Source organism: Coffea arabica, chromosome 7e (assembly GCF_036785885.1).
Source record: "Coffea arabica cultivar ET-39 chromosome 7e, Coffea Arabica ET-39 HiFi, whole genome shotgun sequence".
Taxonomy (NCBI): Eukaryota; Viridiplantae; Streptophyta; class Magnoliopsida; order Gentianales; family Rubiaceae; genus Coffea; species Coffea arabica.
In genome coordinates this window covers 8,731,788-8,752,821 of record NC_092323.1, presented here as the reverse complement: position 1 = coordinate 8,752,821, position 21,034 = coordinate 8,731,788, and the positions used below count along the sequence as shown (strand labels likewise).

At 36.7% G+C, this 21,034-nt stretch overlaps 4 protein-coding genes across 5 annotated transcripts; all 4 read right to left on the bottom strand.

The window, feature by feature from the left end:
- Window positions 1-3,173: 3,173 nt before the first annotated feature.
- LOC140010870 (AAA-ATPase At2g18193-like) lies at window positions 3,174-5,315 on the bottom strand. Its single transcript, XM_072058444.1, has 2 exons — window positions 3,939-5,315; window positions 3,174-3,844 (listed from the first exon to the last, which is right to left on the bottom strand). Exons 1-2 carry the CDS (start codon window positions 4,935-4,937, stop codon window positions 3,266-3,268), a joined length of 1,578 nt encoding a protein of 525 aa, XP_071914545.1. The 5' UTR covers window positions 4,938-5,315; the 3' UTR covers window positions 3,174-3,265.
- Window positions 5,316-8,553: 3,238 nt separating this feature from the next.
- LOC140011177 (AAA-ATPase At3g50940-like) lies at window positions 8,554-11,140 on the bottom strand. Of its 2 annotated transcripts, XM_072059768.1 has the most exons (3): window positions 9,988-11,132; window positions 9,512-9,526; window positions 8,554-9,314 (listed from the first exon to the last, which is right to left on the bottom strand). In XM_072059768.1, exons 1-3 carry the CDS (start codon window positions 10,990-10,992, stop codon window positions 8,841-8,843), a joined length of 1,494 nt encoding a protein of 497 aa, XP_071915869.1. In that variant the 5' UTR covers window positions 10,993-11,132; the 3' UTR covers window positions 8,554-8,840. The 2 variants fall into 2 exon arrangements, with proteins under 2 accessions (XP_071915869.1, XP_071915870.1); XM_072059769.1 differs by lacking the exon at window positions 9,512-9,526 and having other exon boundaries at window positions 9,988-11,140.
- A 2,107-nt stretch (window positions 11,141-13,247) lies between these two features.
- Window positions 13,248-16,945, bottom strand: LOC140011206 (proteasome subunit beta type-1-like). Its single transcript, XM_072059911.1, has 7 exons — window positions 16,759-16,945; window positions 16,549-16,656; window positions 15,772-15,853; window positions 14,712-14,841; window positions 14,481-14,623; window positions 14,309-14,395; window positions 13,248-13,607 (listed from the first exon to the last, which is right to left on the bottom strand). The coding sequence occupies exons 1-7, from the start codon at window positions 16,803-16,805 to the stop codon at window positions 13,533-13,535; spliced, it is 672 nt and encodes a 223-aa protein (XP_071916012.1). The 5' UTR covers window positions 16,806-16,945; the 3' UTR covers window positions 13,248-13,532.
- A 407-nt stretch (window positions 16,946-17,352) lies between these two features.
- LOC140010928 (AAA-ATPase At3g50940-like) lies at window positions 17,353-19,782 on the bottom strand. Its single transcript, XM_072058585.1, has 2 exons — window positions 18,570-19,782; window positions 17,353-18,051 (listed from the first exon to the last, which is right to left on the bottom strand). The coding sequence occupies exons 1-2, from the start codon at window positions 19,590-19,592 to the stop codon at window positions 17,590-17,592; spliced, it is 1,485 nt and encodes a 494-aa protein (XP_071914686.1). The 5' UTR covers window positions 19,593-19,782; the 3' UTR covers window positions 17,353-17,589.
- Between the last annotated feature and the right edge of the window lie 1,252 nt (window positions 19,783-21,034).

Genomic DNA, 21,034 nt, shown 5'->3' with positions numbered 1-21,034 from the left:
ATCCACACTCCTTTATTTTTTGGCAAATTGCAACATATGAAAGAACAACCACACCCTTTTTTTTTTTTATCTCTTTGTTGAAAGAAAAGACAACCACGCCTATGTGTTTCATTTGAATAGTTTAATTATTGTACAAGAAAAAAAATATGGTAATTGTAATTGCAATTATAAGAAGGTGTATTCATGTCTTTTTAAATGATCAAGAAAATATTTAAGAGAGTGTCAATAACAAATTTTTTAATATTTAATCTATCATATAAAGAATCTTTCTAATTCTCAAAGAATGAATGAGAGATAGACAAAGTTGTCAAACGTAATCGTTCAGTCCACTATTCTATTAGAAAACTATCAACTTTTTTTTAAAAAATACATCAAATTTAAGCCATGTATTCCTTTCAAAAAAAATAATAATGAGAGAGAGAGAGAGGGAGGGAGAGAGAGAGCCATGTACTCGTACATTGAAGAACAAAGTACCAATTAGAAAATCAACATATGGACATGCTCTTTACCAGAGGGAATTGATAAACCATGTTGTAAGCTGTCAACTTGCCTTTATTTCTTTCATTGCTGTTTTTTCCTACTACGAAAAGTTGTACACCTCTACTTTTGTTAAAAGCACATTTTATTACAAATGTGATGTGTGCATGATGTTTTGAAGCAAATTAAAAGGCCGAAAACACGGTTTTGCTATTATGTACTCCCTCCCTTTTTTTATAACTGACGTTTAAGGTTTTGCACACTAATTAAGAAAAGTTTTTCAATGCTTAAATCTGTACACTACTTTCCTTTTGTACCCTCATTAATTGTCCAATTCACCCAAGTTTTCTCTTACTATAGTACTAAATGGTGCTGTTTTACTAAGCCAAAAGCAATGCATGGGAGTGTATTAATACCAGAGAGATAAAAGGGTAAAATTGTGAAAAAGTAATTAATGCTGTATGGAGATAATAAAATGACAGATAAAAGTACACTAGAGCAAATTTCTTAAACGTCAGTTATAAAAAAAGGGAGGGAGTATTGACTACGTCAGACTACAATGCATAATTTTCCAGCCTTTCAAGGAACCATTACTGCTATACAACAATGAATACAAATACATCAACGCATATTGATGCAAGTGAAAGGGACTTGGATCTCTTAATCATAAGGTTTCAGGTTCGAAATCCATGAAAATGGAAAGGACAGTGTTGGGAAAGTTTTCCTACAAGGGATCTGATCCGATTCGAACATAATTAGTCACAAATTATAAAACAGACTGAAATATCAGTGGGTTACACCAAAAAAACAATACAAATATGCACCGAATAACTTTCTACACGTGCTTTGGAAAAAGAATGTAAAAAAGGGGTAAATTTGCATTATTTGTGGGGTGAGGGAGTAAGCACGGTTGCAAAGGAGAGAAAGCAGCCAAAAAAGAGTGAAACAGTGTCACACACACAATGATGGAGCAAGGGGGGCAGAGGGGGGCCATGAGTTTTAAAAATTTTAATTCATAATATGTAAATATGTGTGTAAAACAAAATTGGCCCCCCCTAAATTTTTACAATTTTAGTTTTATATTATAAGAGTTGATATATATATATATATATGAATTAGTCATCTTTGAATTAATTTTTTTCTTCAAAAAAAATTATTTATTTTTTATTGTACTGATTATTTAACTTTAAAAAATTAAACATATAATTTGATGTTCCATAGTAAATTGACCCAATGTGATGTATTAGAATAAAAAGACCCAATTCATAATTGTTAAAAGCAATAACTAGTACGTCTAAGAATAGAATTTCAACATTTTGAGCTTGACATTCCAAATCCAAATCATCCTGAATTGCAAGAATTATCTGGTATTCATGAGTTATGTCAAGACTTGGTGAAGACAAGAAAATCAGTGATATATCCTCTTATTAACAGATTGATTAGACTTGTTCTTACTCTTCCTATATCAACTGCAACTATAGAGTAGGCATTTTCAATTATGAAAATAATCAAGACAAAGCTCCGAAACAATATGGAAGATAATTTCTTGAATGATTGTCTAACTGTGTATATAGAAAAGGAAGTTGCTGAAAAATTTAGCAGTGATTCAATCATAGATGAATTTAGTTTTATGAAAGAGCGTAGAGCTCAATTTACTTCTAAGAAAAGATGTTGAAATTTCAAATTATGTTAACATAACTTTTATCTTTTTTCAATTGAAAATAGTTACATTTATATTACATGGTTATATATATATATATATATATATATTGCATAGGTGACATATTGGAGAACATCTTCTCATAATGTGCAAATTGGATGGTTCGTGATGTTATAAAATATTTAATCAAATATTATTTTTTTTGTTAATTTTTGTTATGACTATACCGCATATTTATGAATAGACATATATTTATAATTATATTTAATATTTAATATTTAATATTTTTAGATATCATATATTTAAATAGAAGAAAATTATTCTAAACATAATATATTAAGATAATTTTATTAGGAAAAAATTTTGACCCAAAAAAAAAAAAATCCTGGCTCTGTCGCTGCACACGCAGAGTCTGGTGCTGTCATTTTTTAGGATGCCAGTTGGCTGCTTCTCATGATCACTCACTCATTGATAAGCTCTATCCTTTTCTTTTCCGAAAAGTATAAAATGTCACTACAATGCCAAGGTAAGGTAACGTTGAATGGGCTTGGAATTTTGACGAGGTACCTATTGTACTACTAATACGGTGCTCTTTTCTGAGGGGTGAGGTTTTTGATCCAATGATTTCCTACAAAAATTACAAAGGCCGACTATCTATCTGATTGCCACTGGCCATTTGGTCCAGTGGTCATCACCATTAAAGGTGATGCTGGAGGTCAGGAGTTCAATCCCTGCCTCCCACATATTTGTCACATATTTGTCACAATTTGTGGCGGAAAAAAATTCATAGTAAACCTTTTTTTTATCTTTTCTCTTTCAAATTTACGATACAAAAATCTCACGCTAAGCAAAAAGTGGTGGGTGGACTGAGAATTCAACAAAATTATATGCCTTTCTCAGCAAATAACCATCGGCTCTCCTTTTTTTTCTTTTTGGAAAGTGAGATTAGATCGATCTGATTAATTAGACCTCATAAGACGAGACAGATGCTCTATTCCCGTGGAAATTTGCATAAAAGCTTGATCAAACTGCCATATAGCATCTCAGATTTCTGGATTCATCAATTTCTTGGGTCTCGCAAGAGTATTAATTAATGCACAGGAAGGCGCTAGGTACCTCTTTTTTGGCCTATGACCATTTTCCTCTAAATCCACCCACCATAAATCTGCTATTCCCTCCTCTGTTCACTCTTCTCCTGCAAGTAGTTCTTAGGCCTCTCCTCATAACGAACTCGGGTCTTATTTTCCTTTTTGGCTCCTGAAATTCTTCTAGAAGAGGACTCGATTCTTCCACGATTTCGTTATTCTCTTCAGGAGTTGTTGGACGCGAACTACCGTTCACCTCAACACTTTGATCCATTTCCTTTCTCTTGAGCAAGTTAATAACTCCCTCAACTGCAAGATCAGCGTCCTCACTTCTCATGAGTTCTTCTGCAAGTTCAGCTGGGGTAACTTGAGAATTCTCGATTAACCTATCAATCTCACCAAAAAGCCGATGGTAACCATTAATGCCGTGGTAATTAGAGGCCAATATCCTAAATCCTTGAGGTGTACAATAGGACATATGAATATGCATGTCCATCCTACCCGGGCGCAACAGAGCAGGGTCGAGCTTCTCTTTATAATTGGTAGTGAAAACAATAATTCTCTCGTCTCCACAGCTCGACCACAGCCCATCAATGAAATTTAACAGTCCCGACAGCGTCAACTGAAACGAAAAAAAAAAATAGATTAGATTAATAAACCACCTTCAAAATTATCTTAATTGATTATCGTCGTATGAGTTTGGAAGATGGACTGACCTTAGTTGATGGTTCATGGCCAACATTCTGCTCCTGCTGGCGATCATGCATCTCCACGCTACAATCGATATCCTCAATAACAATGATGGACCTGTTGGAGGTGGAAATCAAGATCCTCCTCAGTTCAGAGTTTGAATACAAACTCGTAAGCTCCAGATCATAGATATCAAACTTCAAGTAATTAGCCATGGCCGCTATCAAACTAGACTTTCCCGTCCCGGGCGGTCCGTACAACAAATATCCTCTTTTCCATGCCTTCCCGACCTTCCTATAATAATCCCTCCTCCTCACGAACCTATCCAAATCCTCAATCACAGCCCTCTTCATCTCCGGTTCCATGGCCAGCTTGTCAAACGTCGCTGGATGATCCAAATTAATCGCTCCCCAGATCCCAGCTCCGCCACCACCGTTATAAGAATTATAATCATCGTCATTATATGGACAATCTCTAGTATACAGCTTCACCACCCGATCGTTGTCCCTAATCTCCCGCGCCTTCTCCAGTATGAAAGGCAAATAATCTTTCATAACAGCATCCTTGTGTTTTTTGTTGAAACTGAGCTCGAAGAACCGTTTTTCCGGGGAGTACCCATGGTCATTTCGAGGTTCAACCAGCACGAAACGCCACTGCAATTGGATTTGACCAAATGTGTCCGTGATCTGTTGGTCCTTCTCGATGGTGACATTGATGGTCCTCTGCTTAGGGGACTTGTTGACTTTGAATCGCTCCGTGGTTGGGGAGATTTTGGTGCTGAGATATATCTCGGCCGAGTCATAAACCTGGTTCCGAGTCATGCCGTTTTGCTCGTCTATGATGATGGTGATTTGAGTGGACGGAAAGGTGAAAAGGTAAGCTAAAAATGATTGGATATAGGATCGGAGGGAAGGTGGAATAATGTCATTGACCAGTGACCGAAAGAGCATAATGGTCCCGGCCAAAGATGCGTAGGCCGAGAAAAGGCTCGTTGCCGTAGATTGCATCTCCGAGAATGTCTGCATTTTTTGGACCGGGGATAAACTTTTGGAATCTGCTGAAGGTTCGGAACTCAGCAACTCAAACTGAGTTGTTGGGGAACTCAGTGAGTGAGGTTCGAGCCCGGAACCGGAAGCAGAAGTTGTTGGGGAACTCAAACGAGTTATGGACGTTGGTTTCGTACTATTTTATAGGAAAGGAGGAGGTTGGGAATTGGGATGTTCGAAGCCGACTGCGGTCTGAGGTGAGTCCTACGATAAAACAAGACAGTTTTCGAGTGTTGTGTTCACACGAATTACTATAATGTATACCACAGCATGAAGCAAAAATATACGGTGTACGATGATCCTTCCTCGGCAAGCAGTACAGGTGGAAATAAGGATGCGGCGTCACAGAAGGTGCTGCCGATTTAATTACGTGTTTAGTTGTGAATGGTGGATTCGAGATAGTAGTTGGAGAAGGTGTCGTAGGAGAGTGAGTCTCTGCTTGCTCTCCATGCTCTACTTGTGCTTGGTCCCCAAGCTTAGGCTTCAATCTGGACAGCATCACGCGGGAACACGAATTGTACGCACGCTTTAAAATATATATACACACACACACATATGTACACACTGACCTTCAAACTATTTGTATTATTTTTTCCCTTATTTTGATTACAGTTTTATTTCATATATATCACATCTAATATTTGGTTATTTTAAACAAAATTTTCAATTGATCTTCCATCCAATGTTTTTTTTTTCTTTTTTATGTTTAGTCGAATTAGGTCACATATAAATTGTTGTGTTCTGGAGTTTTCATAGAAAAATATACTACTATAATGATTTGACATATATGAAATTAAACATGATTTAAAAAATATAATTACAAAAAAATGTTTTAATTTTTTTTTAAAATTTCAGTCCGAACAAAATGGGAAATCAAATAATTTCTAGTTGGATTGATCTTAGATAGTAGATATTGTGCCATCAATAATGCATGTAGGACCTTGACAAAAAAAAAATTTACAAATGAGAAATCAGAAATTAAACAAGTTAAGATTAGTTATGATAACTCCTTAATAGAATATAACATCAGATATATGAATTTTCTTCATAGGGAAACCAATAATTTGTTTGATATGATTACAATTAACCCACATTATCGAGGGATTAATATATACAGATTATAATTGAACAACTTAAAAATTGGTGGAATCCAGTAATTTGGCAATAACAATAGCAAAAAAAATGCACAATTGTGCTAAGTCAACTTATCAAAATAGAATACAATAATGTGATTTGGGCTGTTTAATTTAAATTTATATGTTTCCTTTTTATTTTTCAAGAGTTGATAGCACAAATTTGAATGTGATTAGCTTAGGTCGATCTAAACTGTCAAGTGTACTCTATAATGCCTCCAACAATTATAGCTTAGGTTGATGTGTAATAATTTTGGAACCTATCCCTTAGGAAACCGTCAACTCTATAATACCTATATAACTATTTACTATCTCATTTAGTTGGGAAGAAAATTATATTGACAGTTGAAAAAAACTTGAAAAATACAAACTCGTTGAAAAAAGACTTGAAAAATACAAACTCGTAGCTCCGAGGGTGACTTTTATTCTTCATTATTATTACTGCTCAGTACTTATGTCTCTGATTATAGAATTCATTAATCTGCAGTGGATATTAATGACGGTGACCTATAGACTAAAGCACTTCTCACACAAGAAGTGCTTTTAAATTATCAAAAATTAGATATCTTAAGTTACGAGAATTAGTTATATAACATCTTATTAGAAGTATTTTTAGTATCTAAGAGAATTTTTTTTTTTTTTTAAAAAAAAAATGCATCGCATCCCCGAACGTAAAGGAGCTTTATATTATTGTCTAAATTCTCAACTCGAAAGTTAGAAACCGAATAACGGATGGTATCATGCAAGTAAAAGTACGGATGATCGATGGGAAATCAATATGCTACTTTTTCCACCAGCCACTGGACTGCTTCTCCAAATTAACTAATCCAATTAATTATATGTCTCTCTTCATTTTATCATGGCCTTATAAACTGCACCATATGTTCTTCTAAACTTGTGCAAATAGAGCAACTTCTTCAAATAGTCCTTCAACTTTTTTACGAATTCATGCTTGGTCCTCCATCTTAAAAATGGAACATAATACTATATAGTTTTTCATAAAAATTTTTGGATCAAATTGGTCCCTATATGGCAGAGCAACCAAGAAATGGTTGGACCAAAGTGGTGGTGAGATTTGAGTTTTCTTAGTATTTCCACCACACAAGGTTCAATTTAGCCCAAAAAATTTTGTTAGAGGACCATTGTGTCCCATTTTTAAGATGGAGGATCAAACATGGATTAGTAAAAAAAAATAAAATTGAAGGATTATTTGGAGGACTTGCTCTCTGCCATATGTTCTTCTATAACTTCTGCCCCACATACATCTTTACGCTAGTTCAGCGAAGAATAGGGTGGCGCGACATTTGCACGCGTCAAGTTAACGCCTTCATTCAGGCTAAGGATGAATTTGGTCTCTCACAATATTATTAAGAATCACGCTTTTGAACGATCTATTTCATGGCCTGTGCCATTTGCTTGTAATTCTTTCACCAGTAAACTAAAGCAATTATCCTAACTTCAAAATGGAGAGGCATCGGACTACGAGTTCCAAATCCAGCAATCTACCATCTCTTTAATAAAATCCAACAAATGTCACGGTTAGAACTTACTCTCATCAAATAATTTTTTTTTTTTTTAAAAAAACAAAGGAATCAATGCTCTAAGTTGTTCTATTAGTAACTGTCGGTCTGGATTGTTATTTTTTGAAATTTTTATTCAAAAATGTACTATGAAGATATAATAGATATCAGATAAAAAAATAATTTAGAAAACATGTCCACGAAAGATGTGATTTTTTTTTTTTTTTTTTTTTGCGGAAAATCACAATCCAAACAACAAGAAAGTCTACGCTAGTCCCATTGCAATGACATGATTGAACAAGATGTTGGACTCATTCGGAAACCTGCTTAGCCAAAGATGCAATAAGGCGTACAACTCAAATGAGTCTGGCCTGCGTCGTGACATGATTCTCCCTGGACCATGAAACGTGCTTGGTTAAACGTTCATTAAAAGTCCCATGACATGATTCTCCCTAGATCAGAAGCAAAATCTTTTCCCTGCCAAACTCAAGATCTTTTGCCTTTTTGGAGTTAAAAGTCCTTTCCTCCTCGACTCCCTCTTGTCAGCCGTTTGCATTTTTTGTATATGTCAATTGACATTTTGGCTTCAAAAGTTAAAACCGGCGTGTGCGTGTCCATAGGGTTCCAAATTTCCGGTCCGTGAATTGAATTTGGGCAATGAGAGTGATGAGTTTTTGAAAAGCATTTTGGTCCTTTACCTCTTTTCATTTCCCTGGAAAGTTTGCTCCAAGACCACCTTATGTGGCAATTGAATTGACTCCTGCTTTTGGCTGAACCTATGAATTACGCAATTCCAAATGCATCCAATATTGCTATTATTGATGCTGTCTGGTTACAGCTCCATTGAGTTAAAATTTCGTAGGTTTTCTTACTTTCTGCTTGCGCCAAAGTTTACATCCATCTTTAAGCAAAAAAAAGACTGATCTTTAAGCTGTTTTGCAGTTTCGACAACATTTAACAAGTGTAATTGCAGAAAACAGTAGGTTGAATTCAGCCCAGTTGGCTGACAATTAGGTAAAACAAAACACAGTCTTTTAACCACGAAAAGGTTGGCAAACTAGGATGTTTTCCCTAATTCCAAAATCAAATGATGCTAGGGACAATTATTTAGAAGATTAAGGTTGATGACTGAGCGTTACTAGCACTTGGAATTCCCGAGTGTAAAAGCTTCTTCATCTAGCAAGATCCCGCATCTGAAAAGAAGTCATGCCTGATGAATATTTGATTCTTCAACGAGGAAGTTCATCTGTGTTGATGTCAAGCTTAAGCTTTTTCCCTTTTTGGACCTGATCAATTTCATCACTCCCTTTATCTTTCGTTCCATCACCATCACCATCATCATCATTCATCTTCTTCCTCTTGACATTGAGAAAGTTAAGCAGTCCTCCGAGGGAAACATCAGCATCATCACTCTTCATCAGTTCTTCCGCAACTTCTGCTGGAGTGACATTCATGCTCTCGATCAATTCTCCTATCTCCTCAAACTGCCAATGGTGATCTTTGATATCCAGGTAATTGGTGGCCAAGATCTTGAACCCTTCAGCTGTTAGATATGACATCGAAATGTGCATGTCCATTCGCCCTGCACGCAGCAATGCTGGATCAAGCCTGTCCCTGTTGTTGGTTGTGAATATGATGATTCGCTCATCCCCGCAGCTAGACCACAGACCATCTATGAAGTTCAACAGCCCTGACAGCGTAAACTGCATAACCACACAACGTAAAATATTCGATCAGGGTTTAAATCGTTCAAACGATCGAGTCTTCAAGAACGTATTAAGACTTAAGAGAGGAGATAAAAGAAGGAAATAGGAAACTCTGTAGATCTATCATTCCCCTTCAAATTCGCATAAAGTTACTAGCACTTAAAATTGGCAACATGATCACACTCTTGCATTACCCGGCATGATCGAACCTGTTCATGAACATAGAGTGAAAGTAATATGTCACCAACCAAGATAAAAAATGTCCCCCCCCCCCCCCCCCCCTTCTCTTCTCAAGTGAATTTACTACTGTCATTTGGCATTTTGCAACACATCAACTAATTATAAATGGTCCATTTCTACTTTTCGAGAGATTGATGTCAGTTTTTGTCTTCGTAAGTTTCTGGATCCTAGGAGCTTAAATTCATTGCAGTGTAAAGCACCAAAAATCCAGGCCATGACAACAATGCGGTACATGGAAAGAAATAGAGAGTAATTGCAAGTTGCAACACGGCCAAGGGCAAAAAATTGAACTGCCAAACTAAATATTGCATCATTGTACCTAAATGAATGCTTGCTTTTTCTTAATGGCCAAAAAGACGCTGGATCCCACTCTTCCCCTCCAAAAAAGAACAAAAAAAGAAGAAGGAATAATTGGAGACAGAAAAATTACCTGGGGTTCCCTTGGACGTCCCTCTGCATGTGCAGATGGCCCCTTTCTATCAGGCAACTCCACACCGCAATCAATATCTTCTATAACGAGTATGGAACGATTTGCAGTCTTGAGCAACAATCTCCTCAAATCAGAGTCACGTTTTATATTTGCAAGCTCAAGATCATATATATCAAACCTCAGATAGTTAGCTATTGCAGCTATCAAACTCGACTTTCCTGTCCCTGGAGGGCCATGCAACAAGTAGCCTCTTTTCCATGCTTTCCCGACCTTCCTGTAAAAATCTTTCCTCCTTACAAATCTATCCAAATCTTCAGTAATTGCTTTCTTCAGCTTTGCATCCAATGCGATCGTGTCAAAGGTGGAGGGATGTTCGAGGTTGATGGATTCCCACGCTATTGATGGTGAATAAGAGATGGAAGACAAAGTATGCAACTTTACAACCTTCTTTTCAGCTTTGATGTCCTTGGATCTTTGTAGGACGTAAGGAACATAGGAGCCCAAAATCTTTTCCTTGTGCTTTCTGTTAAAACTAAGCTCAAAGTATCTTTTCTCGAAGTCTGAGAAAAAATGACCAGAATCATCATCCACAAGCTTTGAAGGACCCTTTTTCCTCTCTTCACAACAGAACCTCCAGACAACTTCAACCCCATCATAGTAATCAACCATTTTTTCACAGTGAGCAAATTTGATGTTTATGCTTGCCTCTTTGGGACGTTTGGTGATCTTGAGACATTCAATGCTGGCATCAATCTTGCTGTAGAGATATATTTCAGCAGCATTGTATATTTCATTGTTTGATATCCCATCATTCTCCTCAATAACTACAACCAACTTAGAGGACCTAGGCTTGAAATAGTACCTGATGGCAGAGGAAATACAGTTTTGTACCGGACGGGGTACAAATTGATTTAGCACTGTCTGAAACAGCATAATAGAAGCTGATAATGAGGCATATGCTGAGAAAACTGATGATGGCGAAGGTATTGCTGTGAAAGTCACCATTTTCTTTTTAACAAAATCTGATCTTGAACCACTGCTCAAAACCTTCTCACACAAGAGAACCAAGATTATTGCTTCTTATACTTGGAATGAGGAGTTTGTAAAAAGTTCTGCTAGTAAAAAAGCTGTGCCCTTTTCTTCTTTTCTCGGTGCAAATCAAAATCAAGAAAGGAAAAAGGAGGAGAAAAGAGATAAAGCAACTCACTGTTGAGCCCACGAATTCTTTGTGTGATTGGAGGAAAGCCTGGCCTAAATGCAGCGTGATAGCAGCAGCAATACATGCCAAAACTAAAAGATGTATGGTAGGTACACGTAGCTAGGAAAGAAAAAGTTAAGCAGTCGTGCTTACTGATGCCGCTTATCCTATTTAATCTTTTTACTGACAAAGATACAAAAAAATGTCATTCACTCATTGGCCCATATTTTGCTCAATTCCCCATGGATCATACATGTGGAAACTGAGTCGTCTGTATTCACCTTCACAGTTCTCATGCCACTACTGTTAGAACGATTCTCCTGCATGGGGGAAGGAGGTGAAAGCTGATATCACAAAAGTTCTTCAACATTTTACCCCAAAAAGCACAAACTTTTGTGGAAAGCAGTTGTAAAGGTATAAACCAAGGTCATTGAATTGTGTAGATTTCATCACTCATAATAAGCTTGTCAGCTATCAACTCCTACTATTTACCGAACTTCACGAATTTGAATTATTTAATTTGAGTTAGATGGCAAAAGTTACCGTCCTCTGATTGGTTTGTATTATTCAATTCTCTTGAAAGAGTTTAAAGTTTATGCCGTTACTGGTTTTTTATACTTCAATGATTCTCTTGACCGAGATGGGTACAGAAGCTGATCTTATTAAAGTTCATTTTGTCGCTAATCGTTTACGTTCAACCCAAAATAGCTAAGCTTTTGGGTAAATTCTTGCGGAATTAAATTAAGGCTAGGCTTATTTCTTATGAATACAAGAATGTTGTATAATAAAATTGTTTAGGTGTGATAATCTTATACTACCAACACATTTTCTTAGTTTTTATGAATTTGAGATTGTCTATAATCGTAGAGGCCTTTGAGGTTCTTTCTTCTTCTTTTTTTTTTGTCGCAACGATAGATGTCCTATAACCTAATCTAACTTAGTCTAAGGGAAAGGAAAGGGGATTCGATGTGAGTACAGACTCCATTGATGAAAATCAATTAAGACCGTCACAAATTGTGACAAATTTGTGGGAGGCAGAGGTTCAACCCCTGGCCTCCAGCATCACCTATAATCTAGAGGCCTTTGAGGTTCCGCGTCTGTGTTTTGATGTTTCTATCATTATAGTACTACTAATTACCAGGAAACATGCTCAGTGACGAAAAAGAGGAAAGAGAGTTAAAAAAAGCGAAAAAGGCAGCCGCCAATATGGAAATAACTCAACAAGTCTTTCGTTTTTTTTTTTTGTTTTAAAAAAAAAAAGAAAAGAAAAAACTCGACAAGTCTTGCCACTAGTCTCTCGTATTCAGGCACGAGTTTGTAAAGGAGTTTAAAGCAGATCTTAAAGACAACAGTAAGGTGTGCAGCACATTGGGTATTGGGACCCAATACTTAATCTTGCCTCCGGAGAAACTGCGAGTGAGTGCAATGTAACTCCATCCAATCATTTGGAAAGTGTTTTTAAAATAATTACGACGTAAGAAGAAAATATAATAGTTGAAGTGATAAAAAATAATTAAAAAACATATTTATGTGCAATTAAAATAAATTTTCCAAATAATGAACTATTCCAACAAATGGATTAGTTGGGATAGCAAAATATATACTGTCTTTGATGCTCAAGGAAGGAAGCAGAATAGATCAAAGGTAATTAATTGAATTTTCTTTTGGATGCTGTTTGCTCTTTTTTTTTTTTTTAACAACAATGATAAATTAATATTTTTATAACATTTTTTACAGGAAGGGGAAGCCAATATAAGAATCTGATTAAATCAAAAAATGCTCTGATACCTCTTCCTTTGAAGAGCACCCCTTTGGCGGCTAACGATGCTGGTTCAATTGCTAGGTCTGTACAAGTGGTTCAGTTGCCCCCTTTTATTGGGGGTGGGGGATCAGTTGCTTTTGTGAGAAGAAAATGTGGTGTCGTTCTTCACGAAAAGCCAAAAAAAATTCAAAAAAAATGAATTAGTTAACATATAAGTATCATTTGTCACCACCTCTTCCAAAAACACATAAACTTGCTTAAGTTGGTCTGATTTAGTTAACCTCTTCCACAGATCACAGATGGTAGTCAAATCAATTTTCTTTTTTAGAAAACAAAGTGGGTATGCCATGGTAAAAAGACAAACGTGGATGTATAAAAATTTTACAAAGAAAATAAAACTTGGAAATGGGTAACAAAGAGTCAGCTTCATGCCCAGCGTCTATCTTCAGTCTAGAATCCAAATCTAAGGGTTGATAACTGAGAACCATAGACCACAGCCCAAGTCAATGTCCAAATTAAAGCTCTCGAATCGGAGCATTCCACACTTTGTCGCAACCCACAGATCCATAATACTACCACAACCCGTCAATCCTTCCTCAGTTCCATATATTCACGTCTAGTTCCCTCAGCATTCAAGACGACAATTTCCAGCTTGTCGCCCTACAAGCACCATAAATATGGTAAAACAAAAATAATAGGCAAGACTATACAACATGAAAGGGGAGAAACAAGTTAACCACAGTCCACACAAATGCATTGATCAGGTGGTCTGACAGTTTATAAGGAACTCTACACCACCATTCAAGAACAACTTTCAAGTAAACCAGGCCATCTAAGAGTTGATGTTGCAACAGAAAAATTTCAACACAACATCACTTACAACTGAGACATCAAACGCCACTACATAGCCCAGGTGAAGTCTGGAAATGCACCTTAAGACCAAAAATGTTTATCTGGCTACCAACCCAACACAAACCCCAGTTCACGACCAAACAAACGGGGAAAAGAAAAAGGGAGCAAGCAGGGAATAGCCATTTTCCTGTGCATGACTAAGACATACTTCTAGATGACCAAACATGAGCTTTTCACACATATCCAATAGACATGGTTTACTTACAAAATTCATTAAGTAAACACCAATAAGCAGATCCCACCACAAGGTATCATTTATCTTAGTTAAAGAACCACCTTACAGAGTTTGCAATTAACTTCATTGGGCTAAATCAAATTAGAAGTTTCACACTCTTTTTGCCCTGTGGACATGGGATTTACAATGGAAACTTATAGAAATTGTTCTGAGGTTTCTTGAATGTTCCCAATTAAGAATAACATCAGAAAGGAAACAGGCAGAATCAACTTACGGTGTAGATATCTCTTTCTGTTGCAGAAGCAAAACATGTCTTTACCAGGTCAATGGCTTCAGATTCAGAAAGTGGTGTAACAGCATCCTGATAACTCATGATTCTCAACTTTGTCAGAATAAACAAAAAAAATTACCAAACTATATTGTTAAAATTTACAGAGAAGCTAGACCTTTGCAGGTAATAAGAGAGGGCTAGGAGACTTTAGCTGGTTGTCCAAGAAAGGCATGATCAATGTAGAACCAGAACCTTGTGAACTATATCCAACCCTCTCATAGGATCCAACAGCGTCATATGTGAAGACACACCCCTTCCCTAGTGTTGTTTAACAATGCAAAAAGGCTCGATGAAAATTGGAGATGAATAAAGTGGATAAAAAATACATCTGTCAATGAAAGCATACCCTGACTATCAAGCCCACCCAGAACATTAAAAGCATAGTAAGGAAAGAAGCGCTTGTAGTAAAGGGTGTTCGACAGCAACTGAGCCATGGCAGGAGTGCTCATTTGTTTATTGTGCTGATGCTGATAGATCTACATTTGAGGAAGAAAGCATGAAAACATCAGTTATTATAGCACAATAGTTCACTCTCACTTGCAGAAGGAAAATTTTGGTTATAATGAGTCATCAAAGCACAGTATGTTGTGATAATATTTACAGATTTTCCAAAGATTTAAACAGAACCCTCTTTTCAAAATTTTTTTTTAATCCTAAGAAATTCTTAAAAAAAAAACAACAACAACAACAAAAGTAATCAACTAAGGGAAAACACAATCTGTCCAGAACCTCTTCGACAAAGACACAGTAAGGAAGAAAATGCTGCATAAATAGAATGCTTACAAAGAATACTACTCCAGTGTTTTTTCTATCTGCTCAAGGAAAACTCATTTCCTATATATTGCATCCAAAAAAATGACAGTAGCTTCCCACAGGAAATCATCATTTGTTCATATTAGAGCATGTGGAACTTAAATAGCATGTTGAGGAACAAATACTAAAAGCTAATTATTGAAGGTTTGCTCACAGGACTTCTATTATACCAGATAAGAGCAAGTCATTCATGAACAGCAGACACCTCAGGATAAAAGAAACTCTGCAAACTTATTTCATGTCAACTCCATAAGTAGTCTCCTCCCCCCCCCCCCCCCCCCCCCCCAAAAAAAAAAAAAAGGTTAATTGGCAATGCCTGAAATTTGTTATCCAATGAAGGACGTTCTATTGTCCTCTCTGCCACCATGACCGACTCCATATCTACATGTGCAGTAATTAAAATCATCAAGAAACAAGTAGAAATGTAATGTACTGCTGAAGGCTTCAACTTTCAAAAAATAGACCCTAATTTAATAGGCACTGAAGGCAGTCACAGTACACAACACAGCAAACTAGTTATGTACTTTACAATCAAATGACTGATGAAAGAAAAAGCAACTAAAATCAGGATGTCTAGATTTCTGAAACCTTACCAGATGCCTTGCTTCTAAGTGCTTTTGCAAAGCTCTTACATCAGCCTGAAATCCAGAAGATGCCATGGCACATTTGTCCGCCCTGGATAAATCAGAATGAGTGACAAAGTTGAAAAACCATGTGAAATCGAATAAGAGAAGAACTTTGACATCTCATTGATAAGATCAAAAGCGAAAAGCTAAATGCGGTATCCTATCTCTACATGCGTAAGTAACCCATTTACTAAAAATAGAAAAATCTTCACCATGGAATGATTAGCCAATGCTCTCAGCAAAAGTTCCCGTGCGAAAACAAGATTTCATAAAAGTGATGCACATCCAATGTCCTTTGCCCTTAAATTGCCCTGAATCAGGTTCACATGGACTAAATTTTTACTACATTTCAAACAAAAATAAACTTCATTTTGACTAAAAAAAAAAAAAACTAAACCAAATTCAACGCTAGCCAACGTCCAACCTCCAATTCTTCCATAAATACCCAAGTACATTAGCGACTCATTTAGCTCAAAGTTTTCAATCTTTCCTTTCATTCATCCAGCATCCTTTTATTCATCCCCGAATCTCCCATTCCCTAGTATGCTTCAGATTCAAATCAAAGTAAAAAAACTTATATAGACATGCGTTAAGAACACTACTTGTGGAAGAAATCTTTGGTTAAAAGAAACAGAATTAATATGCTGTCCCAAATACAAGGCAAGTTTTAAAGTAAAATTTCTACGTCGAGAAGAGCAATTCTAATAACAGCCCTAGCTCACCTCGCAAATAATGACAACTTACAATTTAGCGATTTTGGAGTAATCCCGGGTTAATATATTGTATCCCGAAGCCATTCTCGTGTCGGCCGCAACAACACAGTAATCTGCACCGGCAATTGCGACACAAGTGCTGCAGACAAGTACATATATAAGCAAAAGTTACATCACAGAAAAGAGAGACAAGAGTGGATAACGAAAAAAAAAAAAGACGGATCAAATTAAAAAAATTTACCCTCCATTGTTGTCGTAAGGAGACCAATTAGCTTGTTCTTTCGTCATCTTGATTTAATTAGGGAGTAGAGAAGGAGAGCTCAAGCTAGGGCTTTGGAGAAGATTTCCCGAATTGAAGAAGACGGGAAAAAAGTGTCACAATTTTTGAAAAAATAATAATAAATTGCGAATTCCTCTACGTCGACTAATCGAAGGTCAAATCAGTATCCCATTTAAGTCAGCTTGTAGCAAGCTGACTATTTTGCTCTCGTAAATGACATGAAATTGCAACTTTACCCTTTTCAGACTTTCCGTAGGGTTAATTGGACCTCAGTATCTGGGCTTTGCCAAGCCAGACATCGGCCCAACTGAAAAGCACAACTTTGTCTCCCATGCTCACATTTATATATTTTTCTTAATTAACTTTCTAAAACTTTAACACCTAAGCTATTATATCTTAATGAAGATAGATCCACTATATAATGATCGACTTAATAAATTATTGCATTTTTATAACAAGTGCCCAACACTAATTAGTGCACCTAAATCACACCCAACCTCCTCATCATTTGCTCCTTCAATTGCCTTAGTTTTACATTTCCCTTTACACTCATAGTTGGCCAAATCTGCAAAAGCAAGACCAGTCCTAAGTTTGCATTCCTTTAAAACCTGACTAGTTAAATTTTACATATTGGACGAACAAGATTTTCCATCGGTAGTTAATAAAATTAATCCCAATAATTTAAGATCTTTTGACAAAATGTACTGATTATGGAAATCTGTATCTGAACAGTCTATGGCTCTATGCTTGGCAAGTTTTTGAATCATGCAAGCCAGCCAAAACATGTTAACTTCAGCTTTCTTGTTTTGTACCATCTCTCTGTTCTTTCTCACCTCCCTCCTGTACATTTCTCTCCTCCTCTTTTGGCTCTACTTCAACTTTCTTAGTCTCGGCTTCTTCTTTTTCTTTTCTCTTCACATGGAGAAAATCAATCAACCCTTCAAGTATAGCATCAGCTTCATCATTCTTCAACAACTGCTCTGCAACTTCTGCGGGTGTAACCTCTGTGGCTGCAATCAATTCCTCAATTTCTTTAAATAGGCAGTGGTCTTTAATTTCAAGGTAATTTGCAGCCAGAATTCTGAATCCAGAAGGGGTGCAATAGGACATGTGAATGTGAACATCCATTCTACCAGGCCGCAATAAAGCAGGGTCCAACTTTTCTTTGTGATTTGTAGTGAAAATTATGATCCTCTCGTCACCACAACTTGACCATAAACCATCAATAAAATTGAGGAAACCAGACAGTGTCACCTACAAAACAAAACAATGCAGCATATTCAAATCGAACTTTTGGAAAGGGGTATCTATCAGCCATCCACGAACTGACAGCAGATACACTAATAAAAAGCAAAAATTTACTAGCAAAATCTCTTCCATATCATTTGCTTGATGCCCATTTTTTGCCAACTCACTAAGCCAGTAGACTTTATAATATAAAAAGTTATTGCCTCAAGCCATCGAGTCACCAAAATGTATTTGTCATCTCTTTTTCTGAAGCAGATTATGTGGACCAGTGGAAAAAGGCAGTTATCACAATTTACCAATTACCACAGTGTTTGTTTTTCCACAACAGTATTGGTCGTGGAGATAGAGTGCCATGTAGTCTACACGATGGCAAAGCTGATGATAAAAATCTAATATTGAATCCGGAAACCGTTTTAATCCAAAGTTAACAAGAACATAATTTGCACATCACCAGGAAAACAGAAAAAAAAAAAAAATTCTGAAAGTGAACTGAAAAATTATAAGGAAGCATAAGGAGACTGTACCTTTTTTTCTTCCTCGTGAAATTCAGGTTCTGAAGATGCAGCAGCAGCTTTATTGCTCAACCTGTCCTTAAACTCAATAGTGCAATCAATGTCCTCCACCACCAATATAGACTTATTAGCAGTGGCCACCAACAATTTCCTCAAATCAGTATTCCTCCTGATCTCAGTCAACTCCAAATCATAAATATCAAAATTCAAGAAATTGGCAATGGCAGCAATCAAGCTAGATTTTCCAGTCCCTGGAGGACCATACAACAAGTACCCTCTTTTCCAAGCCTTGCCAACTTTCCTATAAAATTCCCTTCTCTTCGCAAACCTCTCGAGATCCTTCAAGACCATATCTTTCATCTCTGAATCCATAGCCAATGTATCGAAAGTAGAAGGATGATCAAGAGTCACAGACAGCCATGCATTGTTCATGTCATACATCTGTTCAGGATCCACCGTAAAAAGCTTGATAGTTTTCTTCTCGTGTTTCCTCGACTCTGCTTCACTTACTATATAAGGCAAGTATGTATTGATCACAAAGTCTTGATTTTTCTTGTGAAATGTCAGCTCAAAGGACCTTACCTCTGACCTCAGAGTGGAATTCATGTCTCTGGGATTATAAAAATTTCTTGTTTCAACTTTGTTAACGATCCAAACCCACTTAAATTTGATCCCGTGAAAGATATCTGTGAGCTCCTCACCTTTCTCCATGGCAATGTTGAAGTTCTTCTGCTTTTCGGGCTTGCTGATTTTGAGTCTTCGGGTTGTTGGGGTTACTTTCGGGCCTAGGTAGACCTCAGCTGCCTCGTAGATTTCATTGTTGACCAGCCCATCAAATTCATCAATCACCATTGTCAGTTGATTTGAGAATCGGTCAAAGAGCCTCCTAAGGCCAGAAAAGAGGTAGTCTTCCATCTCAGCTGGGACAAATTCTCGGACTACTGAACGGACCACCATTGCTGTAGCTGCAACTGAGCCAACTGTGGACAAAATGGTCTTGGCCATGGCCAAATTGGAGCTGGATGATTCTGACATTTTCTTGGAATGGAATGGGAAGTAACTTAGGATCTGAAAATGGGTTTTTGAAATTGGAGATTTCTTATGTTTCAGAGAAATTGGGATTGAAGAAAGTCGGTTGAAAATTGGTAGTGGTAGTAGGTATGCAAAAAAAAGTGTCGAGGGAGGGGGTATTTGTAGCAGGTAAGTTTGAACATCTAGAGCTAGGAAAGGTGTCATGGAAGTCTCGTTTGGCCTGTGGAAACCAGCGTTGACTTTGAAATGATCTTTCAAACAGAGAGGGTTTCCTCGCAAATCGCAATGCAATGGATGGACCTGGCAGCTTGACTATGGTGGAATTGATTTTAATCCTGAACACCAAGTTGAACTATTATATTATATCTTTGTTTAATTTTTTTTTAATTATGCTACAGCTCTGTTTGGATCCTTCAGTTTTTCAAAAACTATAAAATTTTTTAAAAAATAATCTAATTTTTTTTTATGTTTAAAAAATATCTCAAAATATATTTTAAAAACTCTACTACTCTTAAATATTTCAAAATATTTTCTAAAAATATCCCAAAATATACTCTAAAAATTTTGCTACAGTAAAATTTTTCAAAAACACTCCCAAAAATAGCTAATCCAAACGAAGTTGTGCTTGGATTTGATTAAATATGTTTTTGCTAAGTTGACTTATGTCTCAGAGAGCATCAACCATTTTGTACGTTGGTGCGTCAATTTGCAATTAAATTGAGGAGCGACCTGGAATATTAGGCACCAGTTGACAAATTAATTGGCACGGATGTTGTTTTTACTGTCCAAATTTTAATATGCCTGAAAAAAAAAAAAAAGAGGAAAGGATCCAAACGGTAGAATCTTAATGTAAGGCCCAAGAAAAAAAGAAAAGTTCTGGTCATGGTACGGCGGCGGCGTCAACTGAAAAATTTTAATACTGTAATGTTTTGGGTAAAATATAAGAAACTCCCTTGTGGTTTCGCGAGAAGACACCTTACCCCTATCATTTAGAAATCTTCACATAAACATCCTAAACTTCATAACTAAAGTGAAAATTGACTTGTAACCGGACATCTAACCTAGTGACGATCGGTATTCACAATATCCTTCAAAAGAGGAAAAAAAAAAAAAAAGTCATACTTTCATCTCAACTCAATGCGTGGACTAGTTTTATTGGCTGGAATAAATGCAACTGATATCCTTGAAATTTTCAACTCAATACGTGCAGCAGCTTTAATAGAGCTAGTTTAGTTCCTGCCAAGCCTTATCTTGGTTCTGATCCTGATTCAATCTTCTCCCTAAAGGTTGCCTTCGAGCCTCTACTTCTGAGTCCGGTAGTTCACCTTGTGAGAGGATTCGGCGGTAGTAGAAGAAGAGTAGCTGTAGCTACGGGACTCCGCCTCCAAGCGTGGAGAACAAATGCCATATATTGAGTTGAGATATATGGTTCTTGGTTGCTGAAA

Bases quoted from the DNA above. Each gene is read 5' to 3' on its own strand.
- LOC140010928 (XM_072058585.1), bottom strand. From the start codon at position 19,592: ATGTCAGAATCATCCAGCTCCAATTTGGCCATGGCCAAGACCATTTTG. The intron at 18,052-18,569 runs GTACAGTCTCCT...TTTGTTTTGTAG, and splicing joins TTCACGAGGAAGAAAAAAAG to GTGACACTGTCTGGTTTCCT.
- LOC140010870 (XM_072058444.1), bottom strand. From the start codon at position 4,937: ATGCAGACATTCTCGGAGATGCAATCTACGGCAACGAGCCTTTTCTCG. The intron at 3,845-3,938 runs GTCAGTCCATCT...TTTTCGTTTCAG, and splicing joins GCCATGAACCATCAACTAAG to TTGACGCTGTCGGGACTGTT.
- LOC140011177 (XM_072059768.1), bottom strand. From the start codon at position 10,992: ATGGTGACTTTCACAGCAATACCTTCGCCATCATCAGTTTTCTCAGCA.
- LOC140011206 (XM_072059911.1), bottom strand. From the start codon at position 16,805: ATGACGAAAGAACAAGCTAATTGGTCTCCTTACGACAACAATGGAGG. The intron at 16,657-16,758 runs GTAAATTTTTTT...ACTTGTCTGCAG, and splicing joins CCTTACGACAACAATGGAGG to CACTTGTGTCGCAATTGCCG. The intron at 14,842-15,771 runs GTAAGGTTTCAG...CCTCAAATGTAG, and splicing joins ACTTAGAAGCAAGGCATCTG to ATCTATCAGCATCAGCACAA.